This window comes from Carcharhinus amblyrhynchos, chromosome 24 (genome assembly GCF_965287045.1).
Source record: "Carcharhinus amblyrhynchos chromosome 24, sCarAmb.v2.hapA, whole genome shotgun sequence".
Classification (NCBI taxonomy): Eukaryota; Metazoa; Chordata; class Chondrichthyes; order Carcharhiniformes; family Carcharhinidae; genus Carcharhinus; species Carcharhinus amblyrhynchos.
This window is the reverse complement of record NC_137347.1, coordinates 26,115,558-26,134,907: the sequence shown is the minus strand read 5'-3', so window position 1 is coordinate 26,134,907 and position 19,350 is coordinate 26,115,558. Positions and strand designations below refer to the sequence as shown.

At 41.1% G+C, this 19,350-nt stretch overlaps 1 protein-coding gene across 1 annotated transcript in view; it reads left to right on the top strand.

Moving 5' to 3' along the window:
• LOC145357729 (amine sulfotransferase-like) overlaps window positions 1-18,743 on the top strand; it is a 35,473-nt gene extending 16,730 nt beyond the window's left edge. Inside the window, exons 3-7 of the mRNA XM_080211162.1 lie at window positions 3,314-3,513; window positions 7,000-7,126; window positions 12,384-12,478; window positions 15,433-15,610; window positions 16,330-18,743. Of these exons, the coding sequence (XP_080067288.1) occupies window positions 3,314-3,513; window positions 7,000-7,126; window positions 12,384-12,478; window positions 15,433-15,610; window positions 16,330-16,433 (704 nt within the window). The 3' untranslated portion in view covers window positions 16,434-18,743. The remainder of the gene's footprint in view (window positions 1-3,313; window positions 3,514-6,999; window positions 7,127-12,383; window positions 12,479-15,432; window positions 15,611-16,329) is intronic.
• Window positions 18,744-19,350: the final 607 nt, after the last annotated feature.

The window sequence follows — 19,350 nt, the reverse complement described above, 5'->3', positions numbered from 1 at the left end:
TTCTTATGTTCTTAGTGTCTGGAATAAATTTCAACTGAAAAGCATTTGGATTTTGATATTTCTTTTAAGTAATGTTTAACCCAATTTTAAGAGCCTCTCTGATGCAATGTTGATCATTGTGCATCTTGGCTAGTTCAAATGCTTTAAGAAAGTGTATTCTTTAAGATGACATACGCAAGTCTCCTATAAGCTGATATGAATATCTCTCTGATAGGTATTATAGAATCTAGTGCAGATGTTCCACTGCTGCTGGTATATCATGCTTTTAGCTTGGCTTCTGAACTGAAGTTCTTTTTGAGATTTTGACGTTGGCATGGAAGGGTCAAACTACATGTAAAATTCAAACCCTTCCCTTCCCCCTCACTCCTTTCCTCCTCTCCCCTTTGCCCCTCACCCTCCTTCACTTTTTTTTTATGAAACAACAGAACTGTTGTGTTAATGTATAAAAATATTTTATTGACTGTTGCTAGAGAAAAGATTTTTGTAAGAAATTTGATGAGGCAACAAAACAAAATATCATACTGCAGCTCCAATGGTAAAATGTTTAGTTAAATGTTAGCATGATATTAAAGTTTTGTATTTCTAACATTATTCTTGTTAATAAATATTTTTCAGTAAACTACAAAATGCTACTAAAGCTTTATTAAAACAAAACATTTAAATACGAAATTAATCAAATTATTGAAACTGAACTGTTATAAATGAAGTAGACAAGGCAGAAGAATACTAATGATAAACACATTTAAATTTTCCATAGCCCAAAATGTAGGCCGGAATTCTCCTAAAAAAAAACTCTTAAGGGCGCGATTTTTGAGGCCTCGTTTGGGTGACATTGTAAGATCTTGCCTGAGGGCAACGGAGATTTCCGTTCTGCGAGCCTCGCCTGCCCCAACTCGTGAGACAGTAAAACTCCAACCTGTGTCAAATTCATGGGAAAACTGGATTATTCATGTTGGTTTTTTCAGTGGAAGTTCACACTAGAATCTCCCACATTCTGTTCACCAGTGTGAATATCATTAAATTTCAGGGGGCAGAGTGTATTCCCACCTAGGAGGCTGAAACCAGCAGGTCTCTGCACATGCGCAATGGCCCTGAACTGTCAGCCTTCCATTAGTAGCCAGCTCGATCACTGGGAACTCCACAGTGCTGCTTGTCTGATCCACGCCCCCCCCCCCCCCCCCCCCCCCCACAGTGCAGACATCCTTCCAGGAGACCACCCCCCTAACCGGCCCTGACTGCTGGCCTTCCTCCTGCTCTGATTGGACCCTAATGCACAGTGGCAGTGGGAGCTCCCATCCCATTGTTTGCCTCTTAAGCCCTGCCCCATCAAGCCCCATTCCTCATTAGACCCCACCCACTTGGCACTGCCTTATGCCCAATGGGCAATGCCAAGGTGCTCCAGGCATGGGCACTTTGCCCCATGGGACAGCAGGGTAGCACTGGCAGGGTGCCCATGCCCAGGAGCCTCCCCCTCACCCCCATTGCTTGGGGCCCTGAGTGCCCCCCACCTTTCACTCCAATGGGATTGTCCCAACTGTAAAATGGCACTAGAGTGAAACACCTTTCCGGAGTGGGAAAGGCTAGTGGACCTGAAGAATTCAGTCCCGGGCCCACTAATTACATTTAAATTATATTAAAATTACTTACCTGGTCTTCCCGTCAGTTTCCAGCACAGATCTGATGGGGCCAGAAATCAGACACTGGGAGATGCGCTTGCGGTGGGAATGCATGCATGAATCCCGTGCGTGCCCAGCCGTGAGATTCTGCCACCCTGCTGTACTAGAAAAGTAGTGTGGCGGGGTAAGAGAATCACCCCCGTGAACTCTGCACAATCTATTGCAGACATCCAAATCATGGTCCAAGAAGTTCTGACCTCTTATCGTGCCAATTAAATTTTCAGTTTTCACACTGTAAATTAAAACATATGAACACTTATAAGCATGCCTAATGTAAAATTAAGCAGAAGTTTCACAGATTTAGAATATTCTAAATTAAAACATACACTTATAAGCATGCCACGCATAAAGACGTAACAATACAATGCAGACTTAAATAGTTTCACAAATTTCGGACAAATAACAAAACCAATTTATACATTAAATAATACTCATCTTCAGTCATTAAAATGATAAATACTTTTTAAATGAGCCAATAACAATAGGATTAACTACTTAAAATAAATAGTGAAAGAAAAGTTTTAAAAAAAGCTTCAACAACCTTTTATAATAGCAGGGAAATCTCTCTCTCTTTTCAATGCAAAACTGCTATTTCCAAACTGGACCTCAGTGGACGCTCCAGTCTGGCCACTTCTTGACCTTTTTGGCTAAGATCAAGTGTAGTATCAACATGCTTGCGTGAAGTCATTAGGTTACATTTTAGCTTCATTTGAAGCAATTTTTAAAAGCCGAGTCTCGGCCTTTGGCCAAGATGCAAATGAGATCAAGCCTTGGAGGAGGAGCTATTCCTACTCATATCAGTTTGGATCATGTAGATCAAGCCCAAGACAGGAGGTGAGAGCCCTGTCGTGTCAGCTTGGATTGGGAATGCCTCAACTTGTTGAGACTCAAAATTGGACTTGATTGAATTGGAATAAAGACAAAAGAGGGTGTGGTTTGAGGTCTCTTGCAAGATGTTGGGTCTGGGGATATGGTTCACTGAAGGCCAAAAGCTGCTGCTCCCATTGGGAGTTCCGGCACAATTTTTCAGGGCAGGTAAGTACGCAAAAATTTCTTCTATTTCTGGCAGCCCACAGCTTTCTGCCGATGATTGGACGTTATGGGCCATTATTCTAGCTAGGTATGCAATGTGCTGCAGATGTACGGCACAGTATTTCAACTTCACACTTTTTTGCCAGGCAAGAAATATCCAAAGGGACCTAACTCAGGCTTTAACACCTATTCCTATGGAAACCCACGATTTACTTAATATTGTTACACTTAAAGTCACGGTTTTCAAGGGCACAACCACAAATTTAAGTGAGAACTGACTGTAAACTATTTTCTTCAAGTATTTTGAACACCATTATATTTCAATCACTAATAGTGGGCAGTGTGCTCCTGGTACTTTCAGAGCAATGATATTTCCCCAAGTATTCTGATTTTCCTGCTTTGAGTGCATCTGTGCACCACTGGGCAGCCTCCCCTTGTAACCACAGAATTGTTCATTTTGTGATGATATTGCTATTAAAACTGAACTGAAACAGAAGTCTTACCAATAAGGTAAAAATGAATTACACACAGACTTGAAGCTCCCAAACCAACATAAAGTGCCACTTTTCAACTAGCTTTTGACCAGTATTTATTTTATTTTCCAGGAACTACTTGGGTACAGCAGATCGTAAGTCTGATTTTAAGCAATCCCAATGATACTGATGAAAAATCCAAGAACCTCTCTCAAAAAGCCCCATGGATAGAGTATACTTTATTCAAGACAGATTTCAATAAGCATCAGCTGTTGACAACACATTTAAACCACGAAATGGTTCCAAATGTTGTGAAAAGCAAAATGATCAAGGTGCGTTTTAAGCAAGCTTTAAATAGAATTGAAATGTAATGAGTTACTTGATATTGCATATTGCTACCTCTATCTAGATTGACAAATCTATTTTTCAGAAATAATTACAACTTTGTGAATTATTATGTTCAAGTTTACAGAAAAGAAACACTGATCATACTGCTAATAGTGATTTTTTCAATGTGATACACTTTATTCTAGAGTAATGGAAGCTCATGCTTTTGTATCTACATCAGTGGGAGGGTGATTTTCCAGACTCACTGCTCCTGGCACAGATTGTGTCAACCCAGAAAATTGCATGCAGGCCTAAAAACGGCTTTTGTGCCCGGCGCCAAACAACTTACAATCATCCTGGTCCCTTTCTAGTGGTGCAAACCAGATCAGAGCGTGAGGCTAATTAGCATGAAATTGACTGAATTTCAGTCTCGTTAGCGAGTTCAGCACGTGATCACTGCCCACTTCCAGAATGTTTCCATCTCTCCAGTCTGCTGTGGGAGGCAAGCAGGAAATTGCAGGGGCTCTGGCACAAAATGTTTAATTCCTCTCTGGCCATGGGGAAAATGCCTGAGAACCAGAGGAGAGCTAATGTGGTTCCACTTTTCAAGAAGGGTGGTAGAGATGAACTAGGGAATTACAGACCACTGAGTCTTATATCACTGTAGGGTAACGTTTAACGAAAATTCTGAAGGAGAGAATTAATCTCACTTGCAAATGCATTAATTGATTAGGGATTATCAGCATGGTTTTGTCAAAGGGAGGTTATGCTTAACAAATTTGAAAGAATGTTTCAAAAAGGTGATCAAGTGTGTGGATGAGGGAAGTGCAGCTGATGTAGTTTACATGAATTTTAGCAAAGCCTTTGATAGGGTCCACAAGACTGATTGAGAATCATTGAATCCCTACAGTGCAGGAGGCCATTCAGCCCATTGAGTCTGCACTGACAACAATCCCACAGCTTGACCCTATCCCTGTAGCCCCACGTATTTACCCTGCAACTCCCCCTGATATATGGCAATTTAGCATGGCCAGTCCACCTACCCAGCACATCTTTGGGCTGTTGGAGAAAACTAGAGGAAACTTGCGCAGACACGGGGAGAATGTGCAGACTCCATACAGTCACCCGAGGCTGGAATTGAACTGTGAGGCAGCAGTGCTAACTGCTTTGCCACCAAGCTGCACATTAGCTATGCTGTTTAAATGGAATGTTTGTCTTTAAACCCATTTAACTAACACTAACACATAAACAATAACCAACAATAAAAATATATTAACTATTAAAATAATACATGCCAAAAAAAACTTAGAAGCTTACAAAAAGCACTAACCACATGAACCACTTAAACAAAGGACTGAAACAACTTGCCACTTGCCCCTTAAAATTTCAATCAGGATGTCATCTACATCATAGGATCTTGCATTGCAGAGTTACGATGTCAACCACCAATAGCTACCCAAGGAGAAAATCATTTCAAAATGGAAGCATCTGGCTGTATGTCAAATAATTCCATTTTAAGGCCATTACTGGCCAATTAACATTCATTTTCCCAGTTAAAACTGACCCAATTATCTGTATTTTTATGCCAATATTGAATTAATTTGGGCTGTGAAGCATAGATGAGAAGCAGGAACGTTATATGCACTGGGCTTGGGATAAATGAGATAAAAAGAATGTGAAATGCAACAGACATTCACTGAGAATTGTTGAGGTATTAGAGTCTGAAATAGACAGAAATATCAAAAAGTTACGTTACAACATAAGCCCAGGCAACATACTGGTGAATCTCCTCCTGTTTGTTTTTATAGAAAGTAGCCCTGTTTCCAAAAAGGCCCCCACAGACTCTTTTTAAGTTTTGAATATTTATTGATGATTTGACTGGTGCAATTTGAAGGCATCATGGCAAATTTCTGGGTAGTTTGCAAAGGCGTGCATGATGATCTTTTGGTAATTGTGAACCAGGTGAACATTACTGAAGCATAATTCCTTTCAGCTATGTTTCCCTGGACATGTGGGAATCCAGTCAGTACAGCAAATCTGTGCTTCCTCTCATTCTGACAGGCTTAATCAGGAGTGGAATACATGTAATGAATTATATGTTGACCATGGCAAACATGATATTGATCACCTGGGAGATGTGCGTGTGGGCAAGAATGAGAATTTCAGAAATTATTCTTGGAAGGAGCTGGACGAAATGAAATTTCGAGCTGTGGTGACATTGACTGGCAATGCATCCCAAACTGGTCCACTTGACGAAGTTTTCTTGAAGAAGGATGTAAATGTCAGCAGCCACTTGATGGGAAAGCCTGAGCTTCCTAAAATACTGGTGTTCAGCCATGTGCAGAAAGCTAATTCTCTGCCAATATACCAAATGTTGGGGATATCGTTTCTTGGAAGCTGGGGCTTCCTCGTCATTCCTTCTGTTCTATGAAGTGGTAGGTGGTTGAAGAGAAGCCAGCTGCTGCTCCTGTTGTTCGTGTTGTTGCTCTTCATAAGATGTCTAAGGTAGAGTTGCATTAGCAGCTCCTATGCTTTTGTGAAGTGACAACCAATAAGTGCAGGCCAAAGGCAAAAACCTTGATGATAGCAGCAATGACCTTCAAAGTTTTGGACACCACCTCCAAACCAGTGAAACCACACTTAGACACTTGGGTCAAAACTCAATTTAATTTAATGTTGGATCTATTTGACCAGTCACACTATCAGATATAACTCAGGTTTCTATCTGCTTCCTAACATGCCGCTAATTTTTCATCGTTTAATCTGGTGCCCAAACACCTGTCCATATTGGGAGGTTAAAATTTCCCCCAATGATTTTTAAAAGAATCACTGCAAATCAATCAAATTAACTGACAAGACCAAATTAGCAGGCAAGACGAATGTACGTCCTTACAGATTGTGAGTGTACCTACACCATCATAAGGACTGTAGTGTCAAGAATGTTGCTCACCACCATCTTTTCAAGGGTAAACAGGAATGCAGACTTTGCCATTGATGCTCCCATACAGCGATTTGTTTTAAAGTGGAACATCTCTTCAGTCATGAAGTAAGTTGAACAAAATAATGAATGGGCAGCAAAAAGCTATGAAGCTGATGATATTGTTGGCAGCAATTTAAATTAAACCACAGAATCCCTACCTTGCAGAATAAGGCCATTTCACCTATTGAGTCTGCACTGACTCTCTGGAAGTACATTTTATCCAGGCCTGCCACCACCACCACCACCAACCCACCCACCCTATCACAGTAACCCCGAGCATTTTTACCATGGCTAATCCATCTTACACCTTGTGATTTTGAGAACGGTTTTGGTGTTTTTTCGTAATCCCTGAAACAAGGTGACATTTCTATAAGAGGTAGTTAGCAAGTGAAAAATGTTAAGATAGTTACAGCAAACTAAGGTGTTTGGATTGGTTATTGCCTAATATAGATAGAAATAAATCCAAAGCAGTTGGGGACTGACTTTGATTTCTATTTATTTCCCAACCTAGATCATTTATCTTGCCAGAAATCCCAAGGATGTGATTGTGTCATCATATCACTTTCACAAATACAGTCGTTTCTTGACGGCACCAAAGGATTTTCAGGACTTTCTAGAACAATTTGTTGAAGGAAATGGTAAGCTTTTTTAAGCTTTCTTAATTTTTATCAAAAAGGATTGTATTAATTTGTTTAAATTGTCAAATTATTTAAGATTTGTTGGACTAGAAATTCAGTGCCAAAAGCCAAAGACCGTCAGAATGGCCTGCACAGCACTTCAGACTGCTTCTGAAGTGATCCCACTTAACTGTGCATAAAGCAAAATACCATATGCGTGCCAAAGTCTACCAACTTGTCAAATCATGCTGTCAAACAGTTGTTCTGGATGATCTAAGCATTTTTTTTTAAACTTGGGCCATGCACACATTGCTAAGCATTTGTTTAAAGGGTTAACCAACAACATGCAGGTAAGGTGATTTTTGACCAACTCTGGTTAATGCAAATATAGAGCAAATATTGTGATGTGTTCTTAGGAGTATTGTGATGAGTTTCTGGATTTGCTAAGGAGTGTACGGCCCCTTCACAGGGAGGTTAGAGGATGCGGTGATTTGCCCAAAAGAAGGCTGCAACAGGTATGAGGGCTCTAAAGAGTGGTTGGGATTTTAATGGCTCTAGGTAGACCCGCATTTATAGACCAAATGCAGATTCTGAGACAACATAGGTCAATAGCGGGATCATAGCAGCAATGTTCCTGATGGCAGCCACAGAATTGGCTGCTGCTTGGGCCCATTGGCTAATTCAGGGAAGTGAATTGGCTCTCCAAGCTGTCAGCTAGGCAGGCAGGCACGCCTCAACAGATGTTAGTGAGGTCATGATGGATGGCCATTGTCATGGGGAGGGGGGCCTTCCGTGGGCCATGGAACCTCTGGATACGATGCACTCTCTGTCCTGCTGAGAAGCCTTGGAAGGCTGCCCGAATGCAGCTGATGGCCCCACCACATTAGGGCTGCTCCACTGCTGGTATTGTCAGGAGCCTGGGGAAATCGCCATTAATTATTCAATCTTGTTATTATTCAACGTCCTCTTGATCAAAATCCAGCAATCAAAGCCATTACATCTTTATCAAATTATACATCCAACTATATAAACAAAAATGAACTGTTCACCCTTAAGAACATAAGAATGTAAGAAATAGGAGCAGGAGTAGCCCATCTAGCTCTTCGAGCCTGCCCCGCCATTCAACAAGATCATGGCTGATTTGAAGTGGATCAGTTCCACTTTCCCACTTTCTCCCCATAACCCTTAATTCCCTTGTCTATCAGAAACTTACCTACCTTCTAAACTCCAACGAGTACAGACCCAGTCTATGCAATCTGTCCTCGTAGGCTAGCCCCCTCATCTCTGGTATCAGCCTAGTGAACCTTCTCTGCACTCCCTCCAAGGCCAATATATCCTTTCGCAAATACGGTGACCAAAACTACACACAGTACTCCAGTTGCGGCCTCACCAGTGCCCAGTACAGTTGCAGCAAGAGCTCCTTGCTTTTATATTCTATCCCCCTTGCTATGAAGGCCAACATTCTATTCGCCTTCTTGATCACCTGCTGCACCTGCAGACTGGGTTTTTGCAATTTGTGCACAAGGACCCCCAGGTCCCTCTGCACCGTAGCATGCTGCAGCTTTTCGCCCTTTAAATAATAATCCCTCCTACTATTATTTCTACCAAACTGGATAACCTCACATTTGCTAACATTATACTCCATCTGCCAGGTCCTCGCCCACTCACTCAGCCTATCCAGATCCCTCTGCAGACTTTCCGCGCCTTCCACGCAATTTGCTTTTCCACTCATCTTCATGTCATCAGCAAATTTTGTTACCCTACACTCAGCCCCCTCCTCCAGATCGTCTGTGTAAACGGTAAACAGTTGAGGCCCCAGCACCGATCCCTGCAGCACTGCACTAGTCACCAACTGCCAACAGAATAGCAGCCATTGATTCCAACTCTCTGCTTCCTATTAGACAACCAATCCTCTATCCACGCTAACACCTTACCCCCAACTCCGTGCACCCTAACCTTTTGGAGCAACCTTTTGTGAGGCACCTTATCAAACGCCTTCTGGAAATCTAAAACACCACATCCACCGGTTCCCCTCTGTCTACCACACTAGTCACATCCTCATAGAAATGCAATAAATTTGTTAAACACGACTTCCCCTTCACGAGTCCGTGCTGCGCCTGCTTGATCAAACCATTCTTTTCTAGGTGCCTCGCTATTTCTTCTTCGATGACGGATTCTAGCATTTTTCCAACCACGGACGTTAAACTAACCGGCCTATAATTCCCTGCCTTTTTGTCTGCTACTTTTTTTAAACAGTGGCGTAACATTAGCTGTTTTCCAATCTTCCGGCACTTCCCCAGAGTCCAGCGAATTTTGATAAACAATTACTAAGGCATCGGCTATCACCTCTGCCATTTCTTTTAGAACCCTGGGATGCATTCCATCCAGTCCCGGGGACTTGTCTACCTTCCATCCCGTTAGTCTATCAAGCACTACCTCTCTAGTGACAGTAATTGCATTAAGGACCTCACCTCCTACCATCCTTCTATGTTTAATATTCAGCAAGCTATTTGTGTCCTCCTCTGTGAAGACCGACATAAAAAACTTAGTTAAAGCCTCAGCCATTTCCTCGACACCCACCACTAAATCCCCCCTCTTGTCCTCCAAGGATCCAACATTCACTCTAGCCAGTCTCCTCTTTATATATTTGTAAAAATTTTACTATCTTTTTTATATTTAAAGCTAGTTTAGCTTCGTACTCTATCTTTCCTTTCTTTATTGCTTCTTAGTCATTCTTTGTTGTTTTTTAAATCTTTCCCAAACTTCTAATCGCCCACTACTTTTAGCCGCTCTGAACGCGTCAGCTTTTAATTTAATACTTTCCTTTATTTCCTTCGATAACCATGCTGGTTATCTCTTCTCTTACAGTCCTTCTTTACCATCGGAATATATTTCTGCTGAGTACTGAAAAAGATCTCCTTAAAAATCCTCCACTGTTCCTCAGCCGTCCTACCAACCAATCTGCGCCCCCAATCTACATTCGCCAATTCCACCCTCATCAAACAGAGGACACATGTTTCCTTTCTCATCCTCCATCTGCATCAGAAATTCAACCATACTATGATCACTCGTCCCAAGAGGCTCCCTCACAAGAAGATCCCTAATTCTACCTGTCTCTTTACACAGTACCAGATCTGAGATAGCTCGCTCCCTCATAGGTTCCGTTACATACTGTTCAAGGAAACTATCCCGACAGCATTCCAAGAACTCTTCCTCAAGCCCACCGCATCCGATTTGGGTTATCCAATCAATATGCAGATTAAAATCCCCCATAATTATCGCTGTTATGAGTCTCCTTAACTGTCCTGGTGCCCCTACAGAGTACCACTCCAATGACTGCTGTACAGAATGTGCCTCAGTAAAAAGTCTGACAACATCTGACGAAGGGACTAACCCCGAAAGCTAGTGAGTGTACTATCAAATAAATCGGTTGGACTTAAACCTGGTGTTATCAGACTTTTTACAGTGTTTACCCCAGTCCAACGCCAGCATATCCACATCAGAATGTGCCTGCCAGCTGATTTTCAGTTGTGAAGACTGCAGATGGTTTTGCAGGCAGCCTTAGAAAGCTGTGGAACTTGAAGACACAGCTTTGAATTGTAGCACCTTGCACAGCATCTGGGTTGGCTGGATTTTAGGCAACAACAAAAGCACTGACAATGGTATTACCATCACTGAGTTCCCCAGCATTAACATTATGTGGTGTGTCAACAATGATTAAAATGGACCAACTTTATAAATACTGTGGCTACAAGGATAGGTCAGAGGCTGGGAATTCTGCCGTAATTCACCTTCTGACTCCCAGAACTTGTTCATAATCTTAAAAACACAAGTTGGGACTGTGGTGAAATATTCTCCAGTTACCTGGAAGAATTTAGCTCTAACTTCAAGAAGCTCAACACCATCTAGGACAAAGCAGACCTCTTGACCTACACTCAATCTACCACCTTAAATTCCCTCCACCACAAACACATAGTGGCAACAGTGTACACCTTCTACAAGAGGCAAAACAGAACATGTTAAGGCTCTTTCCTAACCTACTGCCTCTTCCACCTCAAAGAATAAGAATAACAGATGCAAGGAAACCTCACCAACTGCAAGTTCCCCTCCATACCACATGCCATCCTGATGTAGTTCTAAGTATAATGCTGTTCTCCAGGGTCAAAATCCAGGAACTCCATCCCTAAAAGCATTATGGAATGTCAGGTTCAATAAGACAACTCACCATCATCTATTCAAGTACTATTAGGGATAGGCAATACTTCTTGTCCTTGTCTATTTTGCTGAAATCCATTTGAAAAAATAATGAGGAATAAGTTCACTGTCACCTCGCAGGTTCATGCTCAACATATTACTGTCAATTCCTTGGGTCAGTGACTCAACAAAGCCAGTAATCTTTTGGAGCACTGACTGCTGCAGTGCTGTCTGAGCTTGCATATCCTTTGAACAATGAAATCAGCAGTTATGATGGCACCAGTTGAGTCTACATGGCAGCAAGCATAGATCCAGTGACCTCCATCAACTCCACAGCAGCCTTTGTGGCTTCCAACAGTGCTGCAATGAAAACTGACTTCAGCCACTAGATGCTGTGCCAAAGGTGAATCTATCGTATCAGAGCTATCGTATCATTGGCCTCTATGGTGGAAAGGATGGATACGAAGCACTATATTGCATTAGTGACTCATCTATACTCTTTGAAAGTATAAGATACAGTCTGGCAAACATTTCAATTCATCATGCATCCAGTGTGCATGTTCATCAGCTTTCTCCTGCATGCCACCTAATCAAAGTCCTTATTTGAATCTCCTGTAGCAGAAAGCATCTGTGACTTCATCACCTGCCCATCTTATCCTGTGGCTCACCATGTGCAGTTCCCAATTCTATACAACTCACTGACATACGCACATTGACAGTAGCTGAGTTGTGAGTTTAGATTACGATACTTCTTCGTCAGGGCTGTGGTGCTGCACTTGCCCTTTAAAGCATACATGTATAGTCTGAATCCTACATTTCAAAACTCATGAAAATTTCCAGTGTCTTTGTGGTGTGTTATGGACATTGTGTAGATCAAATTTAGGCTGGATACTGTATTCATGTACAAATGATTTAGGAAAATGACACATACATGCATAAAGAACCATTTTGTCTTTTGTACATGTATGCCTTCAAATTAAAGAAATCAGTTAATCAATACTTGCAGTGGTTTTGGAATTGGAACAAATGTTAAAAGTTCCTTCTTCGCAGTATAATTGTTTATTCATCATACTTGTCTTTTAAGTGTTTTATGGATCATGGTTTGACCACATCAGAGACTGGTACAGCCATAAAGATGAACTCAACTTCCTGTTTGTGACATATGAAGATATGCAGAAAGTAAGTGAATAAATAATGAATTTTGTAGACTTGAAGTTATTATAAAGCAGGGAAAATATTTATTTTTTTCAGTGTTGAGGTTTTGTGTGAATAATAATATTTAGCTTGTTTCTTGGAACCAAAACTTAAGATTTATGAATGGGAGGGGGAGGAGCCAAAATGGCCTCCATTTTGGGAAAAGTAAACCATATCATAAAAAAGATCAATCAGACTTGAAACATTAGCTCTATTCTCTCTCCACAGATACTGTCAGACCTGCTAAGATTTTCCAGCATCTTCTGTTTTTGTGACATAGGGGGAGGTTCCAGTAGCTGGCTTTATTAATTGATTAATCAACAACCAAGGAGGAATTAGTCACAGTTCTCTATGTTGTTAGAAATAGAGAGCAAAGCAGCAATGAGTAACTGGGATGGTTAGTGTTAACAAAAGACTATGAGGAATGGGTCAGAATTTGGAGTTGGACGATAAACAACAGGAGATCAGGTTCTGAAGATAAAGGTAGTCAGAAAATGCTGTAGAACGGACCTATATTTTCTGGAGTATGGAAGAGTGAGGGGGATCCACTGAAAAGAATAAGTTACAGGGCTTAATGGGATATATCTAGAAGTAGGAATCATAGGGCAGATGTGGTGACAAACCCACTTCAGTGGGATCTAGGGCCGCATCTTGTCTGTGGCAACTACTTAATTGGTTGCTGCCAGAGCAACTGTCCTTATTAAGATTGGCCACCTACTCCTAAAATCTGTCAGCCAATCAAAAGGTCGGCAGCCATGCAGCAGCAGTGCCAGCCCTATATAGGGCTGCACTTGGTGGAGTATGCACTAATAGGCATGTACTCTCAGAAGTGATTAAGTGCAATGTGGGGTCCAGAGCCAGTCAGGAAATCCTGATAAGAGGTTAGTGAGGGCAGATAACGCCATTGCTACTGATTACAGAAGTAGGTTTGTCAACACTACTATTAGTGGTGACTTGTGGATTAAGCGGGTGCTCCATGCTCTCTTGGAAGGTATCCAGCAAACCTTGAAGTCTCCTGGGGGTGGGGATGGTGGTCACTCATACTGTGTCTGATTGAGAAATCCAGCATTGGGAAAGGAGTGCACTGAAAACCACCCCACTGCCCCGATTCATCACAACAATCCTCATCCTTTGGCTTGAGGTTCCACAGTGATCTTGGGTATCTGTTAGGTGCATTGCTGCAAACTGCCACCACTCTCTCGGTGGCAGAACGCGAAACCGTTGGGGTAATAGCTCATCCAGTGACAGCACTTACAATTGTGCATCACACCCTCAGAACTGTGTTGAAGTGTAAACCTAGATTGTTTCTCTGGAGTAGGTCCTGAACCCACAAATACCTGACTCAGTGAAAATGTCTTGAACCATGGTTGACACAATGGCTATCAATGACTACTTAATTGCTGCAACTATGTTGAAAAATCTGATTTATAATAATTGAGGAAGAATGCAGACAATTTAATGATCTTTATTCAAAATTGTGTTGCTAAGTTTGTTAGTGCATGTGTATACTGTTGTAATATCGCTCTTAAGAATGATACCCCTTTCAGCAGCTTAACATGCAGATGAATCAGGTACTTGAGGTGTCATCATTTAACCAGGAGCTGCGGTATCTCTCTGGACTGAAGTACTCTAAGATGTGTTGAGACTAGAGAATGCTAGACTGCTTTGCTGTAAATAAAGCCCACCAGACTTCCTTGTATAAATGGAATTCACATACCTCATATTATCGTGCTCTTTATATGTAATACAAATAACTACATATACTTTTATAGTAAGGTAAAAGGGTAAAGTCACCATAATCCTTTGGCCAAACGGGCCATCTAAAATGGTGATTTGTAAAGCACTCTGGGACAATTGGGCAAGAACTAAACCGACAGGCTGCAGTTTAAAGACAGAGACAAACAGGCTACAAGCCTGACGAGTGAATAAACAGGTCATCTCCAGGATGAAAGGGACTTTATAGTCACACTGGCTTGTTTCATCTCCAAGATGAAAGAGACTTTCTGGTCACACTGGGTTGTGTACCAGACATAAGGGCACCACGAACCCTTATTTAGGAGGGAGGTATGTGACGTATGTGCCTACAGACATGGCCGTTGGGGACACATCCAGAGATCGGTGTGGTAGCACCTGATTAGACTCTTATCGATCAGGGTGATCAAGTCCTGATCAATTGATTGGCAATGGCCAAAAAGGGGCATGAAACCAAATGGGGTATAAAGGGTGCTGCACAACCAGGAATCTATCTCTCTCTGACCCCATGAACGAGCTCCAACAATGGTGAACATTGCCAGCAAGAGGAAAGCCACCACACCCAAAAAGGAATAAAGACTAGAGTCAGAATGCCAGACCAGACCAAAGGACCAGACTACGCAGACGACTACCGAGACCGACGCACAGATAAAGGCCAATATCTGCTTGGGTACTTGCCAGTCATGCAAGGTTAAGTCAAGATCTTGTATTGGACTTGAATTCTAGTATTTTCTGTAAGATGACTTATTGTTGATCGGGTGGGTGATTATTGTGTGGGTTTAAATAAATATTGTTTGTATTAACAAGACGTCTACTTGTAGTTATCTGTCCACTGTATAAGGGTTAAAACAGACTGTGTGCAGCAGGCAACAACCCAAATGACCACAGGCTGCTCTCCCCTTTGAGCGGAAGAGCTGACTGGTGTGATTTAACCTGAGGACCACCACACCTCAGGCAAGGGACAAGGCTGAGAAGACAGGCCTCCATGAATAACTTCAACTGATACAGGAACTGATACCCTGCTGTTGGCATTGCTCTGTATCATGAACCAGCCAGCCCGCCAACTAAGTAAACGGCTCCCATACTATAATGGCAGGAAAATGCTAGTCAGGCTAATTTATGCTGGAAAGAAATTATATCTTGGATTTTTAACTCACTAACCTAACAGTAATCTTAATGTGTTAAAGGATCTCAGGAGTGTGATTGAAAAAGTCGCATCTTTTCTGAATAAAAAGCTGGATGCAGGAACCTTAGAGTCAATTTTGGACCAATGCACTTTCAACGCTATGAAAAAAAATCCCTACACAAACAGCCACAATTTGTCAGGACTGTTTCACTCTGACAAAGGCTCTTTTTATAGAAAAGGTGAGTAAAGCACTGATTGCAGGTAAGGACTAGATCAGTACAAATCAGCTTTGTTTTAAAGGTTGTTTGAGTCCTTATTGCAATGTCAAGAAACTTAACACGAAGTATGCAGAAATAATTTGGTTCTGGTTGAGTATTCTCACCAGTAGTGATCTTCAACAAAGGTTCAAATTTTATAAATGCTTGTAGCTACCACAATGAGTATGTGAAATTAGTTGCCCACTGGGATAGATTTTGACTACACTTGAGAAGTACTACTGGATTTATTTACATTAAACCTTTTTGCTTAAAGAAAAAATTTAGGTGTTAGTGTAGAATGCTTCAGGCTATGCAGGAATGCTTGCACCGTGGATCTTTATCTCTCTAAGCAGGATTCCAGAATCCAGTGTTCCCTACAGTTGGGTTGCTCATAAGGATGAAGAATGGGATCTTAGTGCATCACTGGTGTACAGTTCACGGTTCCAGATGCATTCATTTTAATGGCCTTTGTTTTCCCAAGATGCACATTCAATGAGTACCACTCCTCATTAGGAATGTTGTATCATAGAATCATCCAATCTGTGTTTCTGGACCTGGTTCAGTTTTGTACCAATATGCATTACTACACATGCATAATGTTGAAATTGTTAATCTGTTACCATATTTGTATATATTAAATTTAACAAATTTAGAATTAATAAATTTCATTTAATGTTTAATCTGGTATTATTTAATTTTAGGGATTGTTGGAGACTGGAAAAATCACTTTCTCGTGTCTCAGAATGAGTGGTTTGATTCTATCTATCAGGAGAAGATGGCGGACTTCCCCGTGAAGTTTGACTAAGATAATGTTGATTTATTTTCCAAACAAAGTGGCAAACTAATTTTGTAGTATCAACTGTCTCTGCCCCTGCCTCAGCTACTGTTGAACACCGATCCAAGCATTTTGATCACTTCCAGACAACTATTTCAATGTTCTCCTTGCTAATCTCTCCCCTTCCTGTTCTCCTTGCTAATCTCTCCCCTTCCACCTTCTCAATTCAATAAACTTCTTATTCAAAATTCTGCCACCTTTTTCTCAACTCAAATCAAGTTTGGTTCATCTGTCATAGCTTACAGTTCATTAATAAAATCAAATTCTCGTTCTTCTGTTCAACCCCCTCAATGGTGTCATCCATCCTTATATCTCTGTAATCTCTCCAGTCCTAGAACTCTCTAAGGACTCAATGTTCACCCTTCCATTAGTGGTTATTTAGGCCCTCAGCTCTGTGATTCCCTCCCTAAAACCCATCGCCACTCTACTGCATGAAAACATCACCACTTGCAAATTCCCCTTTAAGTTACACACTATCCTGACTTGAAACTATATCACCATTCATTGTCATGGGATGAAAATGAATCACAAACTTCCTCCCTGACAGTACCTCCAGTCTATAAACTCCTTATTCAATATTCTGTCACTTTTTTCTGCAGCAATTCAAGAAAACAGCTCACCACTGCCATCTTTTCAAGGGCAAATAGGAATGGGCAATAATGCTGACATTGTAAGGATGCCAACATCGCATGAAAGAATAAATAAAACCTCTCCTCCTTTTAAGACGCTGTTTAAAACTTACCTCTTTGACCAAACTTTGGTCACCAATGCCAATGTCTTCTTATTTAGGATCGATACCACTGCTTGCTCTCGTGAACCACAATGAGACTTATTATGTTAAAGGTGGTGTACAAATATAAATTGTTGTTGTTGTCAATATTGTTCAAATTTGTAAAATTTAGCATCAAATTTAAGAGAACATTATTTTAACTCCTCTCAAATTTTCTCCCCTCCCCACAAAAAATCCAATTCTTTGAGCTTCAGCCATTATGGGAACATAAGAACAGGAGTAGCCCATTTTGTTTCCCAAGTTCTATCATTCATTGAGATCGTGGCTGATCTTTGACCTAATTCCACATAACTGCCTTTACCTTTATGCCTTAATACCTTTGGTTAATAATCTATCTCAGATTTAAAGTTAATAATTGACCCATCATCATTGCTATTATATCTTGTTTAAATGATAGTCTGATTGGCCTATTTGTTTTCTCTATGATTTTTAACCTTTGTGTTCAAACCAATGTTTGGCGGTCATGTGGTGGCCACCAATTTCACAGATTCCATAGAGAGTCTTTGTGGATCATGAGTCCACGGACTCTGGTTTGGGAACCTCTACTCCAGTGAGTTGATTACTGACTTCAATAAAACTATGGCACTGGCAACATTAATTTTGACATTGTAATTTAGTTATTTTAAATATTCAATTAACTCGATTAATTTTGTGTCCATTTCTGCCAAACTTCAGTTTGGAATTCCCTACTCAAACAGCTATGGCTGCTTAGTGTTGGAGCAGTCAAAATAAAGGACAATATATTTTTGCATACTCAGGGAATCAAAGGATATTGGGATAGTGCAGTAACATGGAGTTGAATTAGAAGATCCTCTGTGACTATGTTGACCAGTGGAACAGGATAGAAGGATGGAGTGGCCTACTCCTGCTTCTTAGATCTTTTGTTCTTACAGTACAAAACACACTCCATTGAATCAGCAGCGTGTCTTTCATGCTGCACAATTTTCATTCAATGAATTGAGCAGAGTGTAAGACGTCCTTGATTTATTATCATCCATTTTGTGCTGAATTTCACATTCCAACTTCCCAATGATTATCCATAAGGTGTCAAGTGCATTGTATGTAAATCTCACATCGGAAGTTGTGGAAGTATTAAAATTAATTCAGTTAAAACAGATTTTACAAAATTAATGTATACCTACCTTTTTAATGCCTCTGATTTTGTGATGATGATAATGGTGAGGGTATTACCATGAAACCTCTACAGTGCACAAGCTATTCTGCCCATTGAGTCTGCATTGATTGTCCGAAAGAGTATCTTAACCAGGGCCACCCTGCACCCCCTCCACACACCCTGTGTGACCTCACACATTTACCATTGCTAACCTAACTTATACATCTTTAGACACTAAAGGGCAACTTAGCAAGGCCAATCCACCTAACCTGCACATAGAACATATAACACTACAGCACAAACAGGCCCTTCGGCCCACAAGTTGCACCGATCACATCTATACCAACTAAGCCATAGACCTATCTATAACCCCCAATCCCATATACTCATCCAGAAGTCTTTTAAAAGACCCCAGCGAGTTCGCCTTCACTCACCACCCTCTGAGTGAAAAACTTACCCCTAGCATCTCCTCTGTACTTGCTTCCCTTTGGACTTCGGGAAGAAACTAGAGAACCCAAAGGAAACCCAACCAGAAAGGAGAGAATTTGCAAACTCGACACAGACAGTAACCCAAGGCAGGAATCAAAACTGAGTCCTTGTGCAGCAGCGTGCTAACCACTGTGTTACTGTACCAGCCAGCTTTATTAAGGAGTAAATCAGACAGTGTATGTATAAGATGAACCCCATTTTTGGCCCCAGAAATCAGATAGTAAGCTCTGGCATCTGCACATGTGCAGTTAAACATGTAAATCAGGAAAACTGTCTGAATTTTCTTGCTCCTCCAAAAGCTTTGCTCCAACAATGATTATCTGAGAGAATCAGCATTCACATACGTGGAAGGATGCAAATTTAAGAAATTAAGAACTAGGAGTAGCAATAGACAAATCAATCTCTCAAACTGCCATTTAATATGATCATGGCTGAATCCACAATTTCATGATCCTTTGGGAGTAGTTTCTCCTCATCTGTTTTAAATCTGCTAC